We start from the raw sequence: 20,565 nt of genomic DNA, 5'->3' as shown, positions 1-20,565 counted from the left end.
GTCTATCTCTTGAGTATTTGCCTTTTAGCAAATTTATAAATTTATAGGACACTCTAAAGTTTCATCAATCATATTTATATCAATTATTTTAAAAAATGATCCTGTTTCCTATTTCATATCCTTGGCATGATACTTTAGGTCAGGTGACATTAAAGCTATACTTCATAATAATAATATTCATCTTTGAGCAGTTTGCATGCTTTACTTTTCGCCACTTCGAAGAATTATCCTTACCATTATAGAACATGTCATCATCTTTCTTTCCTCTACATCATTAACATCACCTTGAATATATTATTCAGATTCACTAATGATATTTTTTATTTCTATATCTTCTTCACTTAAATCGATATTAGTCTTGATTTCAAATGTTTCCTTTCCGTCTTTTTCCTCATCAGATAATTCTTGAAGAATGTGGGGCAAATTAACTGGCAGGGTGTGTAGCCAAATCTTTGAATCAAAAATAAGCACTTTTTAAAAACTTTTCAAGCACTTGACAAAAATTTTCAAGCACTCAAAAAATTCATATTCAATCAATGATATTACTGAAAAACAAAAACTTTTTATAAAGAGTTTTAGCGTTAAAAAAACCCAAAAAGAAACGGACGTAAATCAAAACAATCAGTACTTTCCCACATCACTGAGTGAATTCAACTTGACCCTGAACTCAGAACAAAATTACCCTTACCCCCTACGTCAAAAAAGTGTTAGAAGTAAAATAAACAAGAATAAAATTAAATTAAATTAAAAAGAAAAAAATGTCATAAGGATCTGATATTCTCTATTCGAATTGGAGCACTCGGGTTTCGGTTTTAAGTGTGCGCGCATGCGCAAGTCATAACGTGGGTACCACATGAAGTCCGCGTGAATGATTACGTAGCCAACACCCCATTTTTCGTGAAATGCATGGGATCCACCAGATATCACTGAAGAAAAAAAAATTATTTGTGGAAAAAAAGCACTTTTTAAAAACACCAGCTGAAAAAAGCACCTTCAAAAGCTTTTAAAAACGAAATCCCCAAAAAAGCACCTTTAAGTACTTTTTACAAACGCTACACACTCTGACTGGTTGCATATATTTTTTTATCATAAAACCCAATATAAAAATATAGTTTCAAATTTAAACAAATTAAAATAATACACACAAACTATTAACACACAATTACAAAACACTCAAGAAAGGAATATTTTTTGAATTTTCATCCACGTGTGCGTCGTAAATTCCATGAACTAGCAATCTCGTAGCACAAAACTTATATTAAAAATAAAAATTGTCACATGATTTCCAGTTGGCAGATTCCATGATATGGGGAAGGGTTGAAAAGATGAATAGAAATGATCTTCAGGCAACCCAGCTGTGATAAATGCAAAAGTGCAGAATAAACTGAAATTTACATAAAATTTAAACAGATGCACATGCTAGAAGGTTAATGCTTCTCATTCTTCTAATAACAATCAAATAGCAACAACAATCAAATAAAATCTCGCAAACAAACTAATCACATACCAATGTTGATAATCATCTCATAGGTATGAGATAAATTATCAATTGTCAATTCAATCAACATCAAATAAAATTATCAATTGTCATTGCTATTTGATTTTTATTAGGTGTATGAGATGCATTAACCTTCCAGCTCAAGCTGGAATTTTAATGCATCTCATATTTCAAAAAAAAAAAAATTTAAAAAAACCTTGCAAACTAACTAATTACATACTTATGTTGATAATCATCCCAACGACCATAACATAGGTCAATGCCTCCCAGGAAGGCATAACTTTGATCAATACACACAATTTTTTCATGATGAGCCCAAAGCAAAGTACCATTAGTCACATGGTCAGGATGACGGAGTACCTGAGGATAAAATAGGATGAAGCATATAATAATTATATAACATATCTTTTGTTTGCTTGTGTTGGATAAAATTATGATTTTACAACATTTAAACACTGAAAAGTATTGAAAACAGCAATTATATTTAAAAGAAACAAATCATTGTGCCATTGGTTTAGGTTCATAGTAAATTGTTTTGACTCAGGTTTGTTGAATTAAAAATTTAAAGATAATAAAATATGTATTTTTCATCCAAGGTAATAAAATTATATAATAAATCTTAATAGTTTCCTTTTCAAATGCTATAAAACATTTCTTATTTTTTGGAAATTTTTAAAATTCTCACTCTTTTTTTTCGTTTGAAGTAAACATTTCTTATGAAAATAAAATTCTAAAGATATTTTCAAGAAAAAGTTTTATTGATGGTGAACAAACATTTTGAAAGCAATGACTTATTAAGGAAAGTATATTTTTTGAATTCAAATTACATATAATTGTACATAATAAAAATTAATTTTATATAATAAAAATAAAATTATTTATAATTTGATAAATAATCATCTAAAACAACAATAACTCACCTTAATATTTGGATGCATATTCACAAGTTGTTGTTTGCTATACAAACTATTGATTCCTAAAGCTAATTCTACTTCCTTGTATAAAAGTACAAATACTTTCACTCCTTGTTGCTGTAAAAGAAAAATAATAATTTGACAATTGAATTATTAGAAAATCATCAAATCAATCACCTATCATGAAAATATCAGTATGTGTCTAGCCATATGGATATACATTTTTGTAACATACATAGCAAAAACGTATTTCTGTTACTGTCAGTTATTATAGATATTATTTAGTTTATGAGCAGATTTACTATGTGTCCAAATTAACAAACTAAGGTTGCTAACTTAGATAATTTAGCAACTCAAACAACCTAACAAATAAACTACCTATATAAATACCTAACAAGAACTAATTAAAGTGAAATTAATATCTTTACTAGAAAAACAACTATGATTTGGTACTCTTAAATTAGCATAATGTTATTTAATTATTTTTTGCTATTAAAAAGTCAAGTTACTACACTCAACACATTAGTTGATAGAATGAAACATCAATTACTTTAAAAACTCTAATACAAAGAATCAAACAATTTAAAATATTATTGAAATAAAGAACTTAACATGATGTCCTTCATTTTTCAATAACTAATGAATCAAGTTAATAAATGCAAACAAACAATCAACAAGCTTTTGAACTTTAATAATATGGAAATTGTTTGTATGCGCACATTGTCTAGTCAAGTTGATGAAAGCTCTTGATTCCTCACTTTAAGGAATTACCCTAGCTAATTTTAATATTAGTTAGCAGATAATATGCATATTAATTGCTTTATAACTTGGGCAGTAATAAATCAATTAAAAAAGGGTTTCACTTACAGCTTTCCTTTTAAGAATATGATCTAACCGCCAAATTTCTCCCTGTATCACAGGTCTCTTCATATAAATTTCAGGACTTAACCACCAATCTGCAATAAAGATCTCTTCTTTTGCTTTTTCTAAAGCATCTGCTACAGCTTCAAAATAAGTTGCTCCATCAATAAACCTAAAAATAAGAGCATTTAAATAAAACTATTTTCGAATTAGAAATCACAATAACTTCTGTTGAAATTGGAATTGTAAATTTCATTTGAGTAAATTATGTTACAAAAATCTGTAATTAATTTTATCTAACAATTCATTTTACTTTCAATAGTGATGTCAACAAACTTAAGACTCCAAAAGTTCTATTGGTGAAAAGTGTGCTGAAATTAGTTTTGATACCTACAGTAGAAAGCCTTTATAATGTAAACCTTTAAATGTGAAGCTTTGCATTATAAAAAGTTTTACATTAAATAGATCATTTCACAAATCATTAAACTTACCAACTAAGCATGGTAATATATGCATCGAGAACAGATCAATATAAAGGCCAAGAAATAATTTTCAAATACAAATAGTTTAAAACACAAAAATATGCACTACAGTATTTATTATTTACAGAAAAAAAATGTAAATTATCAAGAGTATTAGAACTAAAAGACGCCCGGTGGCTGAGCGGTAGCGCTTCGCGCTGTCGTGCCACAGGTCCCTGGTTCGATCCTCGGGCCGGGCAAGGTTCACTCAGCCTTTCATCCCTTCAGTGGGTCGATAAAATGAGTACCAAGCATGCTTGGGAACTAACACTGGGGGTTCCGCGTTCGGCTGACCACCTGACCGGAACATATGCTCCTGCACCCCAGAGCCCAAGGTCAAGAAAACTGAGATGGGCACAGTCGGCCTTGGCCCTCTTAATGGGCTGTCGCGCCACTGAGTTAGTTTTATTAGAACTAAAAAGCAACTATTTTTTCATTTTTGGTGTGCTTAAAAGGATGTAAAACTTCGATCAGTTAATGGAAAATCGTGATTTACAGAATTGTGCAACATTGGCTTTCTACTGCACTAAAATTTGAGTCAAGAGGAGATAAATTTTACATACATGATCTTGTACAAGTATGAACAATGAATTGTTACTCAAAGTAACAATTTTAAAAAAAACTTGAACTTTCTAACCTACAGAAAAAGATGGTTTCAAATATCTCAACGACTAAAAGAAGATTATTTTGTCTACTTCAAATATAATATAATGAAAGTTAAATTAGTAAAGAATTAAATAACAACACAAGTCATAGATTAATCTTCTGTTAGAAAGAGAAAAAGAGTAACTAATTATAATAGAAAACTATGCATAGCTACAACTCAGTTTAGTTTTAATAATTAAAACCACTATTGTCATAAGGCATTGACTAACAAAATTTAGTTAATTTTCAAAACATTTGTTTATAATCTGAATTTCAACTATATTAAAATATGAATGTGCGTAAAATAATAACCAACTTCAGCTTAAAAAAAAAAATTTTAATTTAAAAAATCGCTCGTTATTACATAATGTATCTGAAATATTTTTGATAAAAAATAACAAACATAGAAGAATTACAATAGAGAAATTTCAAACGCTTTAAAAAAAAAAGCACTTACCACCTGCATTCATTATTATTTCTAACGGGTACAAAAGAACTATGACGATTCGGTTGAGTAAAATCGTGTGCAGTTGTCTTAGCAGCGTTGAGTAAACATTCTGACCATTCTCTAGCCCTTCTGCGAGTCCAACAACGGACCAATAAGTGTCTAAAAAGACAATACAAAATCAGTTTTAAAACTAATTTAATAGATTTAAAATTCATAATTTACTTTTAAATGAAAAAATGTCGATTGTTATTAAAACAATTTTTATAAAACTTAAGTTAAAACAGTTTAGGTATAATTATCGAGTTTTTTTCATTTTGAAAGAGTCTTAATAACATTAATCTCAAATTTTTTTACAAAATTAACTCTAAGAAAAAAAATGAGAACTTCGTTGACAATTTCAGAAAAAAAGTTTTCAATCAATGTTGTGATTTTTTTTAATTTAATAGTTCCTAAAAAACTAAATCATTTCACCAGAATTTTTATTGTAGATTTAATAACTGAAAAAAGGCAACTAAATGGTCATCTAAATAATTGAATCACATTTTATAAAATTTTAAGAAGTTAGAAAAGCATATTTCGGTGAAATTTATTTCACATTTTGTAGCAAAAATATTGCATTTCTCCCAAATCAGTGTTAGAAGAGAAAAATTAGCAGTGAACATCCCTTTAAGAATTTTTCCCACTGTTTTATAGGATTCAGTAAAAAATTATACAAAAAAATATTCCTTAAATTAGAATTACAATTATTAGATTTTAAATAATTATACCAAAAAGAATAATAAAATTATGGCAAATTTGATTCCCAACTCTGCGATAAATAAGTCAGCATCCAGTTTCTTTTAAAACTGTAAGTTTTTAAATAATTGTTAAATGCAAAATAAAAAAAAAATTCTTGATTTTTAAAATGTATAAGGAGTGCAATTTGTACTTCTTATACATTTTAAAAAAGAACTTACAAGAATCTATACAAATGCTTCACTAATTATAGATAAAATAGTTAAAGTTCATCAATAATATTAAAATATGGAAAATTCAAAAAAAAAAAATTATAACTTTCCGCTGGTGTTTTTGCTACATCAAAAAACCACTTTTCTCTGTGCTATTCATTGTGAAAATATTACTAACCAGAGAAATATTAGTGAATTTTTTTTTCTGAGGACTCTAAGCTTGGATAGTTAAAAATCCACATTGATATAAGTTTTTTTAACTAGATAGATTTCTTAATACACAATACGTTTACAATTTGACAGTAAATATATTTTACACTAAAAAAAACAAAGTTTTTCGTGTTCTCAAATTATTCCATATTTTTTTTTTGTTTTACAAAACATAAACATATGATACTTTTGAAAGAAAGTAGGACATTGACAACGCAAGACATTGCATGCAAAGAACTTAAATTTAAAGGCTATATTATTTACCTTGCAAGATTAGATATTTGCAATCCATGGTGTATTCCAGTGCTTAGGAATCCACACTCAACATTAAATGCTTGATCCATAAGTAAAACAGATCTTATTCTACCATCCTCAGCCTTTATATAGGCCACCCAACTGTCCTTTATTAGCAACCATCTAAATCACCAGAAAGATTTCAAAGTCACTCTTAGAACATTAATATTGATAAACTATTTATTTAAAATATAAACTCCAAATAACTATTGAAATGTTGTTTTACTAAAACAAATATTTCCATAATAGCAGCTTTTAAATTTTGAGAAATAACTTTAGCATTAAAAACTTTAATTTTAAAATAAAATAATTCCTAAAAGTGGAGAAACACGTCTCTTCATTAATGCCTCAAGATTGAGAAAAAGAACTTTTTTTTAAATCTTTTTCTGCTTTATTTAGAAGCTATAAGACTTTTCACTGACCATTTATTCATGAAAAAATATTGAAATAAATATTATTAAATATTAAAAATCCATAAAATTATAAAGGAAAAAAATATTTCTATTTTGCTCATTATTTAAATAACAATTTTTTAAATAAGATTCTCTTTTTGGAATAAGAGCAGAAAAAAATGAACTACAAGGAAACAGAAATATGAGGAAATAGCAACAGTTGTGATAAATATATAAGAACACTTTTTAAAAATGATAATTAACAAATAAAAGAAAGTATAATTTGCTGCACTTAAATATATTAAAGGCAATTTTTTTCACAAAAGCATAATAAAACATACTATTTTTAACTTCAGTTATTTTCATTTTAAATGTTGGATCAAAAATTGATTTTTCAAATCTCTCATTTTAAAATTTGCAACTGTATTTAAAAAAATGGAATGTTCTGAATACACACATAATTCAAGATTATTAGGACAAAAACTAAAAATCACGACAAAATATTTTTATCAGAAAAAATTAGGACTTCTACACCAGCTATTTGAATTTCTATCAAAACAACTTCAGCATTTAAAAAACTAAATATTACGCAAAATAAAAGCTTTTTCAGTGAGAAATATATATGTATGTTTATAAATTAGATGTGATTGGATTCCTGAAACAATCAGGAAGATGATTTTCATTAAATATAAGAGCATTTTGGAAAAATAGTTATGAAATTTTGGAGCAAATTGAAGTAACCAATTCATAATTTTAGGAACTATTCAAAACAATAATTTTACTTCATAATTTTTTTTCTTATTATATAAGTTCAAATAAATTAATTATAGAAATTCCTCTAAAATTAGTTACTTTTAATTTCTGCAATCTCATTTTTTTTTTTTTTTTTTTTGAAGGAAAGGTGCAAGTTTTATACTTTTATATAATCTAGTGAAAAATACCTGTGTCTTCAAGGGGCTGTTGTGCTAGTAAAAAAAAAAGAAAAAGTACTTGTTTTAGAGTAGATTTTGTAAAGAACAGTGAAAAATGTTTATTTTAATGACAAGGAGAGCTCAATAATGGTGGAAGAAATATTGTATGCAAAACAAATTTGTTCAGAAAAGCCTTTACGTGTAGGTTGAAAAATATAGGGAGGATTGGTGCAATAATCTCATTATTGGAAGTGAGGTAGAGACATTTCCCCTAATATGAGGGAACAAAACTAAACTAAAACTTTTTTACAGTACAGTCAACCCCCATAGCAAAATGGACAATTGAATATTTTGTTTGTAGAAATAAAACTAAATTGAACTAGATTATTATATATATATATATATTATTTAATATATACAGTCAAACCCCGTTAACACGAAATCGTCGGGACCACCGAAATTTTTCGTGTTAACCGAATTTCGTGTTAACCGTTTAGGTAGTGGCGGCATCTAGTCAACAATTATTGAACTACTAAACAATTACTTATATATTACAGTTCTTAAAAGTTACTAATGAAGACATATTGCAAATTTAAGTGAATTTAACATAAAATTAAAAATACTAAAAACAATGAACATTTAAAAATAACTTGAAATTTGGAGAAGAAATAATGAAGTGAATTGAACGCCAAATTACGAATTTATTTATCCGTTACGGAATCAAGGTTGAAAAAAGTCAGTTAGTATTGACTTCTGTTTTAATTTCTTAAGATAACACTTATTAATAAAGTCATTTATATGTTCTAAGTTATCTAATGCATCCATAGCATTTTCTTGTTGCATGAGGAAACGATTAATTACTTTCATTGCACATGTCGCCTCATTTAAAGTAACTGGGTTTTCTTGTTCAATATCGGACTCTTCATCAGTTGTATCCATGTTGACATCATCATTTTTCGCCGATAGTTCAGCGATTATGTCTTGATCGGTGGTTATATCCGATGTTAGCAAATCTTCGTCTATAGTGGTGTAGTCTTTGAACAAAGGGGCTGATAGAATCCCGCGTTTTTCCGCTTCTTCGATCAAATTAGTCAACGTTTCTGGTTCTGCTTCACTTATTTCTTGAAGATTCATTTCTTTTCCATCTGTGAACCCACCGCACTTGAAACTGTTTATAATTGTTTCAGAAGAAACATTGTTCCAAGCACATTTTAAGTATCTCATTGCGTCTAATAGATTTACAGAAAATGTAATTTTATTATCAAAGCAATGGATCATCTTGCGTACCATTTCTTTTCTGTATTGCACCTTCAAGCTATGAATGATACCTTGATCGCACGGCTGAAGTTTTGCTGTGGTGTTAGGAGGTAAAAAAACACATTTAATCGCTTTTAGTCCGTGAATATCATTATGAGCACTACAATTGTCAAGCATCAAACAAATATTTCTTTTTTCCCGAAATAGTTTCCTGTCCAAGTCTGTTAACCATTTCTTAAAAAGCATTTTAATCATCCAGGCTTTCTTATTTGAAGCATATACAACGGGTAAAGTTTTTAAGTTCTTAAAACAACGTGGGTTCGCTGATTTACCTACGACAAACAAGGGCAATTTTTCGGTCCCATCCATATTACAAGCGACCAAAACAGTAATTCTCTCTTTAGAGCATTTTCCGCCGGAGCATTTTTCTCCTTTAATGCTCAATGTACGGGAGGGCAATGCTTTGAAAAAGAGTCCCGTTTCATCAGCATTGAAAATGTCACGTGGCGCATAATTTTTCCTAAGAGCAGGCCACTTTTCAGACAAAAATGATTCCACAGTCTCCTTATCTACAGTTGCTTCTTCGCCACAGATTTTATGACACACAATTCCATGACGCTTTTTGAATCGTGTTAACCAACCGTTTGAAGATGCGAAATTTGTCACGCCGAGAGCATCCGCAAAAACTTTTGCTTTTTCTTGCAATACATGACCCGTTAAAGGCAGATTCTGACTCCTTGCTTCACGCACCCATCGCAAAAGCGCTACTTCGATCTCCTCATTTCCCCCTGCTCTCATTCGCTTTCTAGCTGGCTCAAATTGATTGATAGCATATGCGACTTCAATTTTTTCACGATTTTTTATAATCGTAGATAGCGTGCTGTTGGGAATTCCATATTTCGTCGCGATCTCTGTTTTCTTTAATATTCCATCACAAACTTCATTCAAAATTTTTTGTTTAGTCTCTAAGGACAAGGATTGCTGTTTTCGACTCATTTTTACGAAATTTCAAGGGCAACTGACAGTCGGACTCTACCACGATTATGTGTGCTTATGCACTACTTTCCACCCCCTTCCACGCACGTGCAAAGAACATTCCGAAACAGAATAGCAGCAACCAATCAAAAGAGATAATTATGGAAGGATGGGACCTCGATTCGAGGGTAGGAGTAGAAATTTCAAAACACTAATTCCAAACTCTTGTAAAAGAAGAAATTTTGACTTGGAGTGAAAAAAATTCTTTTCGTCTTAAGCGGTATTTTGCGATTTGGGTTTCGCGTTAAAAGAATTAATTAACACTATTCTTCAGACTCGATCGACGGGACCTAACAATTATTTCGCGTTAAGCGAAATTTCGTGATAAGCGATTTCGCGTTAACGGGGTTTGACTGTATATATATATATATATATATATATATGTATATATATATATATATATATGTATATATATATATATATATATGTATATATATATATATATATATATATATATATATATATATATATATATATATATATATATATATATATATTATTTAATATATATATATATATATATATATATATATATATTATTTAATATATATATATATATATATATATATATATATATATATTATTTAATATAATATATATATATAAAGCTTCAATTAATCTTTTTATGTTAGTTCATTTCTGAAAATCCTATTCTTTTATTTTATTATTCTAAATGAAATACTTTCTCACACTTTTAAATTCACATCCTGTCCTTAAATCTATTTTTGGCTCAACTATGCATTAATTAAAAGCAGGACATTTTCCCCTTTGCTCTCTGTGGGAAACACTCAACCTATTTGATAAACCTATTACAATTACTAAGATTTCCCTCTTTCCCTAAATTGAAACATTTTACGGATTTACTTTGCAAGATTTTCTCTAACATATAACCAAGAAGCACAACTTTTCGTACACACTTTCATGACTGCTCTGTCTAATACTTAATAAATAAATTTTGTACCCTCCTTCCCTGCCTAAGACCTGTTTTAATCCTTCCACTCGGCAACAACGTTATATATATATATATATATATAAATGTTAAGCATTCTAGGAGAAATTTCCAAACATAAAATTATCTCCATTCTCATCACTAAAATTTTCTTTTTTATTAAACATGTCACACTAAAGACATTTTTAAAACACATAATTTTTGACACAAATGGTTTGTAACCATCCAAGATACCTTATCAACCCACAAATTTAATGAAATTTAGTAAGCAATGAATTAAATATTATAAAACCAAGCACTAATTTTAACATATTTATTTTATAAAAAATATAAATGTAAAATCTCCCCACACTTTAACACAACAAGCAACCTTAAATGATGGTAAATAATAAATTAGATTTCTTTTTTAAAAATGCATTTAAAAAAAAGACAATTTCTGTACCTCCATCTCCAACGTCCACACCAATCTATAAATCCTCTCTTAAGACGGAAGCATCCAGTGGATGAACGGTGACCACCCGATCTTTTTTGAACAAGTCCTTCTTTCAATTTCCGTCCAAGATCATTAATAAAAGACAGGGGACATATTTCCAAAAAATCCATCTAAAATAAAAATATATATTGAAATGTTTTAGCAAAAGTTTCTAAAATAAATTTTTATTAAATAAAATTAGAAAATAAAAAATTAAGACTTAAAATGTGTACAAGGGAATTTTCTGCTGAGAAAAAATTAGAAAAAGTTAAAATTAACAATTAAAAATATTACTTGGAAAAATTTTGAATGGAATGGAAAAATGGAATTTAAGCCCACTTACTATGTTTTAAGAAAAAACAAATTATTAATTAAATTATTAAAATTAAATTATACTAAAATTAAGTTATTAATTTAAAAAAAGTAAAAATGAATTAAACTTGAAACAGAAAGTTAGAAATAAAAAATACTGCTTCAGTTAACATTAGCATTGATCTTTAACTTTATCAGTGTATTTTATAAGAGTAATTCTTTTTGGAAAAAGAGGATATTGATGAAAAAATGTAGTCACAATATATATGTAAAAAAATGGAAAAGCAGTTACCATTTCATAATGATTTCTATACAAAGGAATTCTTAACACATTCTTCAGGTATTCTTCTAATTGTTGCTGTAAATAAAGTTTTTAGCAATTTAAATTACATAATGAAAGTAGGAAACTAAAATATTTATTAAATAATTGGAAAAGAAATAGTATTAGATTAAAAAATAAGATACATAATAATTTCTGTTATTAAAATTGGTATAATTTCTTTAAAAACATACAAATAAGAACTGCAGCTTTTTTGTCAACAGTTTTATAAAAAAAAAAATATATGAAAAAATTCCATAATTTTCAATTTCTTGACCGTAAAATTGCCACCAATTACAAAACAAAAATAATTCAAGTAGGTTCCAGTAGGCTTATAACAGTTTATAACCAACTGAAAATTTAAAAGCAGTAAAATTGTCCTTGTAAACATTAGTATTCTGAAGGTGTTCCTCTAAACATCTTATTGTACTTAATGATATCTCTAAACATAAAAAACTTATTAACAAAAAAATAATAAAAAGTCCTCACAAAAGTGTTTTTTTTTTGTTTTTTTTTTTAAAATAATGAAATTATAAGAAAAGAAAGTAAAAAGTCAAAACACTTCCAATCATAAGAAAAACGAATGTAAAAAGTTTCTACCAAGGTCAAAAACTACACAACAATCATATGATGAGGAACAGTAAGAAGTCATTACAAAAGTAAAAAAACAAAGCTTGCTCATTGAAAAAAAAATAGATAATATTTGTTAAATTACACAATTTATCAAAAGGCTACATGCTTTTAAATAATAAAGTGGGAAAAGTTTAATATTAATTAAAAGAAATCAAGTAACATAGAACTACTTCTTAAAATAAATCTGAAAACTTCATTAAAGAGTGAAGCACTACTGTTAATGTTTACCAATATGAAAAGATATAATTTTAAAAAAAGTTATAGTCATTGTAATTGAAAGCATCTGCATTAACGAGTGACTTTTTTCCTTTTATTTCCAAGAAAAGAGTTGAGATTTAATGTAATAAAAACAAACTAAGATTGATTAAACAGTGACCCTACTCGCACGCTACAATGCATCAAACACACAGAGGCATGCCCTTTGGGACGTGTAATTTTACAGAACAGAAAAAAAATGGCCTAACAGCAGATTCATGTATGCAAAATTAAAAAGTAAGGTTTAAATAAAACAACTCCTTTCCTTTTGTTGTTAGAGCTGAAGGAGAAAATTCGAATTATTCTGAGTATCAAATTACATTGCTGTTTTTCAATCATGCAGATGTTTGATCAGTTCTAATTAAAAACCTTGATAGTTCAAACCTTGATTTGAAAAAAAGTTTTTTTGTCCATCAGTTAAGAAAATAATATTATTACAGTGAATTATAGTAGAAAGATAATAAGATTAAGAATTCATATTTTAAATAGGGATTCGCTTTTAATAAAAAGGGACCCAGAAATATGGAAGTTCTGGGTTCTAAGGATCCGTAATTTAAAAAGTTTTGCAGAATCACTGTTAAGGTTAACTGAGTAAAAGTTTATAGCAAAATAATTGAAACTAAAAACCTAAAAACAATTGGGAAGCATAAATTAAATACTTACAGCTCGAAGTGGGATCTTATCATTAGTTAGTAAAGCATCTGGTCGCTTGGGAAATCTCGGCAGACGACTTTTTTCAACCTTTCGACAACTTTTTCGCCTTGCTTTATGCCTAATAATAAAAATTTATTCACCTTCAAATTGAAACAGTTATCTAAAGATATACAAAGCATAATTTAGGTTGGACTGCATAGACAATATGCTTTTACCATACATAATCAGGAGGAAAAAATAATAAAAATGCTTTTTTTTCAAAAATCTGCATTATAATATTAAGTTTATTGAAAGCAAATGTGGCAAAAATAGTTAACTATGTAAATAAAAAAAAAAATAAAGTTTTACTCTAGAAAACTGACAATGTCATATCTTTTAACAAAAATATTATATTAATTGATTAAGTTTCAAACTGCAAGTTAAAAACCGTAATTGTTTTTCATAGGGCCTCTAACTGAGAAAAAAATATTAAGTAATCCAAATTTTTTGTCAATTATTACTAAGTGAAAAATTTAAATTAAATTTAAGTTCATACTTATTCATTATATTAAAAAAAATTAATATAATTTTATTACTAAACAAATATTTTAAGATTATTTTACTTATTTAAAATTATGTCTTCACTAAGCCCTGGTCTGGTCAATATAAAAATTGTAATTGGTTTTTATCTTCATATGTTAAAAGATTTCTGAAAAATTATATTAAAGGTAAGGCATTTCATTCAAGTTAACTACTGAACAATTTCCCAGCATAAAAATATGTTACTTTTTAAAATTTTTGTTTAATGGCCAAAATGTAAAAGAATAAACAATAAAAATACAATATGTAAAAAAGAGATAAAACTCAAATTTATACATTTTTCAAATAATATTTTTTTTTAAAAAAAGTACGCCCGCCATCGTCTTCTCAGACATAAGGAGTCTTGCAGTCCAATACAAAAGTGAAGTAGCTCCAGAAGGTGAGAGGGCACGAAAGTCGTCACAGGAGCGAATGTCAAGAAGAGAGGGACAATCAAATAGATGCTCCCCAGTCCTAGGCGAAGTGTTACAGAGCACACAAAGAGGTGAATTGATCAGGTCAATTTTAAATAGATGGGCTTGCAAGTAGTCATGTCCAGTAATTATTCTAAGGCAAGCAACTCCCTCGGCCCCGAGAAGGAGGGAAAGGGGAGAGCGCTGCTGGCCATCGAGAAGACTTAGCCCAAGATTTTCCATCAGCTAAGTCCCTAAGAGCAGATATTGTTCTGTGTCTGAATTGGATCTTAAGAAGCCGCTTTGCCTTTCTAAGGGGAACTGGATGAGAAGGTGGGTGCAATGCTGAAGCCTCTCTAGCCAACATGTCAGTCTGTTCATTTCCGTACATGCCACAATGGCCAGGGATTCCCTGGAGGACTACCTCTCTTCCAGAACAAAGAAGAGATTCGATAGGTTGTTCAGACTTAAATTCAAGTTCAGAGGGGTATAAATTATATTCAGAAATGGTCTGAATTGCAGCCTGAGAATCGACAAAGATAACAATGTTTTGTTCAGATGGTTCACCAATAGCTGTAAGTCATAAGGATTGCAAACATTTCTCCATTAAAATTATCTGCCCAAGTGTGGAGAGGTTCTCTAAGGCTGAAAATATTTAGAGTAAGCACCGGCTCCAGCTCTACCAGTTGAAAAAGTGGCGGATCCACCAGTAAAAACCTGCACCCATTCCTGGCAAGGGTTCGTGTATAGTGGCCAGAGCAATAGGATACAACTCGGTCTGGTGGATGGCCGATTTCCGGACAGGCAGTACCAAGTCAAATCTGGCATTGGCATATCTCAGAAGGCCCGCAAAAACAGGCAGCCTATAAATTCAAAGTTTGGAGTTGGAGACCTCAAAAATCTCTGCAAGTCTCCGGCACTCAAAAAGAAAAGAATGTTGAGATTTAAGTCTAGTTTAAGGAAGAATGTAGTACGGCCAAAAGTGCTCCTTTCTCAACAATCTTTCACCAAAAGAAATGGCAGCATAAGTTCGTATGTCAGATAAATTATAAATTTCTGTCTTTAGCTGCATGGCAGGAATAGGGGTTGAAATCGCAGAACCAGTGACAAGTCTTAGTGCTTTATTTTGAACCAAATCGAGTTTTGATAACGCACTGTTCGAGGCAGTAACAAGGATTTCTTAACCATAGTCAAATACTAGCTTAATGTAAGAAGTAAAAGTGGAAGCAAGGGCACTTTGGGATGAACCCCACTTTATTCCAGTGAGACGTTTCAATAGACCAAGGTGATTCGTCATGCTATCTGCCACTTGATTTATGTATTTAGTCCAGGTCAGTCTGGTATCAAGAGTTATGCCCAAGTAGGTAGCACAATCGGTCCAATCCAGAGTACTATTTTTGTATACCAAATTAACATTAAACTTTTTGATAATAAGGGTAAAAAGTACAAAATTTGTCTTTTCTGAGTTAACCTTGAATTCGTTGTCTACTGTCCAGGCTGCCAAAGCTTTGAAAGCCAAATTGAGTGTTTTCTCCAGCAGAGATATCAGAGTCATAATAATTAAAAATGGTAAAAAAAAAATTTTTAATTTAATACTTTTGTTTATTTTATTTATTTTTATCATAAATTTCTTTTGTTCTAACATAGGTACATATTTCTTAGAAAAAATCCTATGATTCAAACATCAGATCATAAATATATACATATATATATATGTAGGGTACATACAGCAAATCAAAAATTAAATGTATAGTAAGCATATGGCAGATCATATGCAAAAAGAATGTATGATAATATAATCTCACACGGACAAAGAATCATGCAATAAAACCCTCACACAAACATAGTATAATGAGACAGAATCCTATGTCGACAAAATAAAGTATAACAGAATCACTTCTAGTGAAAAAATTACTTGTAATATTTTGTTTTAGAATCAGGGCTAAGATAATCAGGGATTTATCGTGTGTATAAATTAAAATATATAAAATTAAAAGTAAATACTTTTTTGTTGGAATAGGTATAGAGAGAGTTGTTCTGAAAAGGCGAAGTTGTTGGTGTAGGTGTTGGAAATGTTTATAACGTTTCTTAACAATCCACTGATAAGGACCATGTTGTAGCTGCAATACATACCTAAAGCAATACAAATAACAACTAAGTGAAAAAAGAAACATAAAATATATTAATACATCGAAACAATATATTAAATATTTACAGGTTAGGGTTGATCATATGTGTTGATGGACTACGTTCGATATCTATAATCTTTACATTGATGGAAGAACCTGGTATCAGCATGTTTAATTCTGGGTCTTTGAAGCTTACTGGAGTATCATGAATTTTAGAAAAATTCATTTTCTTAAGACCTGTTAAAAAAAAACATTGATTTTTTAAGAAGTATATCAATATTTAAAAAAAAGTCTATTTAACGATTAACTAAAATATGAACATTTTAATAAGGTGCTGTTTAGCAAATGATATCTATTTATCAGTTAGGCAAACAGAAAATAAAATTACAGAAAAGGAGGTGATATTTTGTTAAATTTTAACCTGGGATGGCAAGTTTCTTCCATAGTGAAAATAAACTGCAAGGAAGCCATGGAAAAAATTGCCTTGGAAGAAATAGATTTCATAGAACTTAAGTGGAAAAAGTAAAACAAACTCCATTTCAAAAATAATAATAATAATAATAATAATAATTTATGTAATTATGTAATAAAGCAATTTTTTTTAATAGGTGCAATCAAGTTAAAATAATAATATCAATTTCTAAGCTGTTTAATTTCCAAACTCATTTTTAAGTAAGTGAAAAATACTAAATACCAATTATAAAGAAAAATTAATTTCATAAAGTTCTGAAGAAACTAAAATATATGTAATTCTCCAACATTTTACAAGAATGAGTGTTATAAAACTCAATTTTATAATTAATTAAAAAACTTTTCTCAAATCAAAATTTTATTTGTACAATTAAATTAACCCATCACATTATAAATATATTCACTATTATGAATCACTTATTGAATTCACAATTACAAATAGCATACTAATTTTTATAATCAAACACTGATAAGTATCCAACTCACTCTTACATAATATGTATTTCTTTAAAAAATAGATGAGAAAAACTCCTAATTTTCTAGTATTAAGTTAAATAATTTATTTTAATTCAAGCTATTCTTATAATTACATATTGCTAAAGAATTTATATGACATTTTTGGTTTCTTCCATTTTTGTCCAGATTCTGTCCTGGAAGAAATAAGTTTCTTCGAGAAAATACAAATCATGATTTTAAACATTAATTTTTACAATATAAAATTTTTAAAAAAATGCATACCTTCATTGTTACAAGATTCATCAACTTCCTCAATTTCAAAATCAGGGGAAGGCAAATCTTCATAATCAGAATCACCATCAGTTATATTGGAATCCATATTCTCCAGTGCAATGTGATCAGCCATCTTTACTGAATGTAAAAACAATAAGAAATTTAGATATTATGAAATAAAAGCACTTCCCTGCTTGAGAGGCGGGCAGACATTTAAATATATTTAAAGAAATACGACTACTAATATTGTAAGTCATAATTTTAATGATAAATAAAGTAATTGGGCATACTATGACATCACATATCACTTTTCCAGGGAGTTATTCCTAGTAAAAACCCATTTTTGGGTGTGTAACCACTTTTCCAGTAACAGTGTGGAAAAAAATGTATGCTTCCCTTTTTCAAACTTTTGTTCAGGAAAGTTTCCTTAACAATTTATCTCACAATTATTCTCCCCCCCCCCCCACAGAAATATCGAATTTTATAGGCCATTGCAACACTTGAATACGCCATCTAGGGAGAAGACCGGTTCCCTGCCTTTAACCCTTCTCTTTTCAGTTGTATAGGAGTGTACTATGATATTTCTTAATATTTTTCGAATTGAATTACTAAAAATAATTTTTTTAATTTTTATGACGCTTTCTTTTAGAACCATGTTTAAAGCAGTTTTCAGTTCCATACAGTTTTCTAACTTTAAAAGATTTGAATCTATTTGAAAATCAAGACTAACGTTCTTCCTTCTCTCATGACTCTCCACACGCTAATGGTGAAAGCATGTAAAGTGTTGCCATAGGTAAAGAGTTCTGCTCCGCCACTTGTAGCCCATTTTGATCGCCAATGCTCGGTTTAAGTGTTATTATGGCAAGACTATTTGTTATAAAATATGTTCAAATATGTGAAAAAAAGATTTTTTATTTAAATAATCTTTGAATAAGTAACCTTTTTTGAAATTTTTTTTAGGAATAGAAAAAATATAGTTCCAGTTTCTGGTAATGGAAATCAGAGTTACCACCTAAGCACTAAGGAAAAGTACTATCCAATCCTACAACAAAACTTAAATATATTGATATTTCCCAGATTTCAGATATCTTAAGAAGCCACCATACTTTTATGACTCTGTGGTTCATTTCCGCTGTGCATCTAGGGGAAGAAAAGCCCGTTACAACTCTAGCCCCACCTTAGATATCTAATTGGCTGGGCATTTGAGGAGCATTGGGATGGAAAGAGTTAAATCAAAATCAATGAGAATACTCATCATAACTTTATATAATCTATTATTAAAAACTCATTATTAGTTTAATTTGAATATGGCAGTAGAATATTGCAAAAATAATTTAAATTGAATGAAAAATAAAGTTAAAAAATATAGTGGTTAGTGAATACTATTTTCAACTTTAATGAACTTTAAATCGAATGAAAATAGTCAGTCACTAAGCTGATTTTCGGTTTAACAAGTTTCTGGTGGGAAAATCTCCACAGAATAATTGCCAAGTCTTGGTCCCTTCTGAGCAGCAACCGACATAGAAACTATAAAAAATATCACAAAAGGCGACCAACTTACAAAATCTCAACATGTTTTTGTTTGTTTTTTTAAATTTGCACATTAAAAATCCATTATAATTAGCACAACAGATCATGATACAGAAATATCCCCTTCACCTGGAATAAAACTCTAATTTATACCTAATATAAAATGCTATTTTTTACTTTTTGGAGCACATTGTAATATTATTAAAATTTGTACTATGAATTTGCTTTAAAAGCAAGAAATGTAGTGGTAACAGTATTTCTTTTTTGACAAATAACAAAGTACAAAACCATTGAGTGATCACTGTTTCATCAGGTATTTAGAAAGTTATCAACTACTTACAATAAATAATGCACTGAAGTCAATCCAGTACCTAGTTTACATCAAAATTTCTAATTCAGTGAACTAAATTCATAAAACGTTCGTCGCAAAAATTTCAGACAATTCTATCCATGAAAGACAACTCTATAATATCCTGATTTATGATCTATTGAAAAAGATATTTCGCCAAATCAAACGCACGAGCAAGTTATTTTAGTGTATGACGGTTGCTTTTGTTATTGTCGTCTTCTAGATAAAGCAAATAAAAATAGATGATCTAACGATAATATATAAGCAAAAAAGGATTTATCCGATCTAAAAAAATAAGCACAGCTGTATGACAGTTAATTTTTAATGACACAAATATACAAACTTGAATAAATACCGGAATATGGATAGGCCAAGAAAATGCAAACTTTCCAGATGAAAATAAGAAAGTTAAAGAAAATTGGATCGTAAGAACACGGCACTCCTATAACTTGAAAGAATGCTCATCATCATTAAAGCACAAGGAAAATGTTAGTAATTTTTAATAACAAGGAGGTTATTGATGATGTCATTTACTTATAAAAGAAATCTTAACCTTGACCGATAACCACCGTTCACAAGAATCTTAGCAGACATCTCAGAAAAACGTCAACTTCCGGTTTTTTGTTGAGTTGTTGACAACTTGTTTATTTCAAATTCATTTTATGTTTATTCTCTCTTTATCATAAAAAGTAATTTATGCTTTTTTTAAAAAAAAAAAGTGTGCGTTTATTTAACTGTATTTAATTTATAAACAAAGAGTAGAAATAAATTAATTAAAATACTGAACTGAAGTGACGTAAAGTTTCACATCATGGTTTCGATTTCGAAGGCGTTCGTTCTTGTTTCTGCCGTTCTGTTT

At 28.9% G+C, this 20,565-nt stretch overlaps 1 protein-coding gene across 6 annotated transcripts in view; it reads right to left on the bottom strand.

The window, feature by feature from the left end:
- The window catches only part of Pld (Phospholipase D), a 50,734-nt gene extending 30,413 nt beyond the window's left edge, over positions 1 to 20,321 (bottom strand). For 2 of the 6 annotated variants that reach the window (XM_016055484.4, XM_016055488.4), the window contains exons 1-12: positions 20,062 to 20,321; positions 17,837 to 17,965; positions 16,714 to 16,864; positions 16,503 to 16,631; positions 13,537 to 13,645; positions 11,959 to 12,024; positions 11,325 to 11,485; positions 6,309 to 6,461; positions 4,897 to 5,046; positions 3,280 to 3,445; positions 2,419 to 2,529; positions 1,719 to 1,858 (exon numbers count right to left, since the gene is read on the bottom strand). In XM_016055484.4, coding sequence (XP_015910970.2) covers positions 1,719 to 1,858; positions 2,419 to 2,529; positions 3,280 to 3,445; positions 4,897 to 5,046; positions 6,309 to 6,461; positions 11,325 to 11,485; positions 11,959 to 12,024; positions 13,537 to 13,645; positions 16,503 to 16,631; positions 16,714 to 16,864; positions 17,837 to 17,960 — 1,460 coding nt within the window. In that variant the 5' untranslated portion in view covers positions 17,961 to 17,965; positions 20,062 to 20,321. Of the gene's footprint in view, positions 1 to 1,718; positions 1,859 to 2,418; positions 2,530 to 3,279; positions 3,446 to 4,896; positions 5,047 to 6,308; positions 6,462 to 11,324; positions 11,486 to 11,958; positions 12,025 to 13,536; positions 13,646 to 16,502; positions 16,632 to 16,713; positions 16,865 to 17,836; positions 17,966 to 19,697; positions 19,844 to 20,049 lie in introns of those variants that run through there. The other 4 variants (XM_071180757.2, XM_043049568.3, XM_071180758.2 and 1 more) reach the window with 4 other exon arrangements.
- Between the last annotated feature and the right edge of the window lie 244 nt (positions 20,322 to 20,565).

The sequence above is a fragment of the Parasteatoda tepidariorum genome, chromosome 8, assembly GCF_982258835.1.
Source record: "Parasteatoda tepidariorum strain Cologne lab strain chromosome 8, Ptep-v5.0, whole genome shotgun sequence".
Lineage (NCBI taxonomy): Eukaryota > Metazoa > Arthropoda > Arachnida > Araneae > Theridiidae > Parasteatoda > Parasteatoda tepidariorum.
The sequence above is the reverse complement of the archived record's forward strand: the minus strand, read 5'-3'. Positions and strand labels throughout refer to the sequence as shown.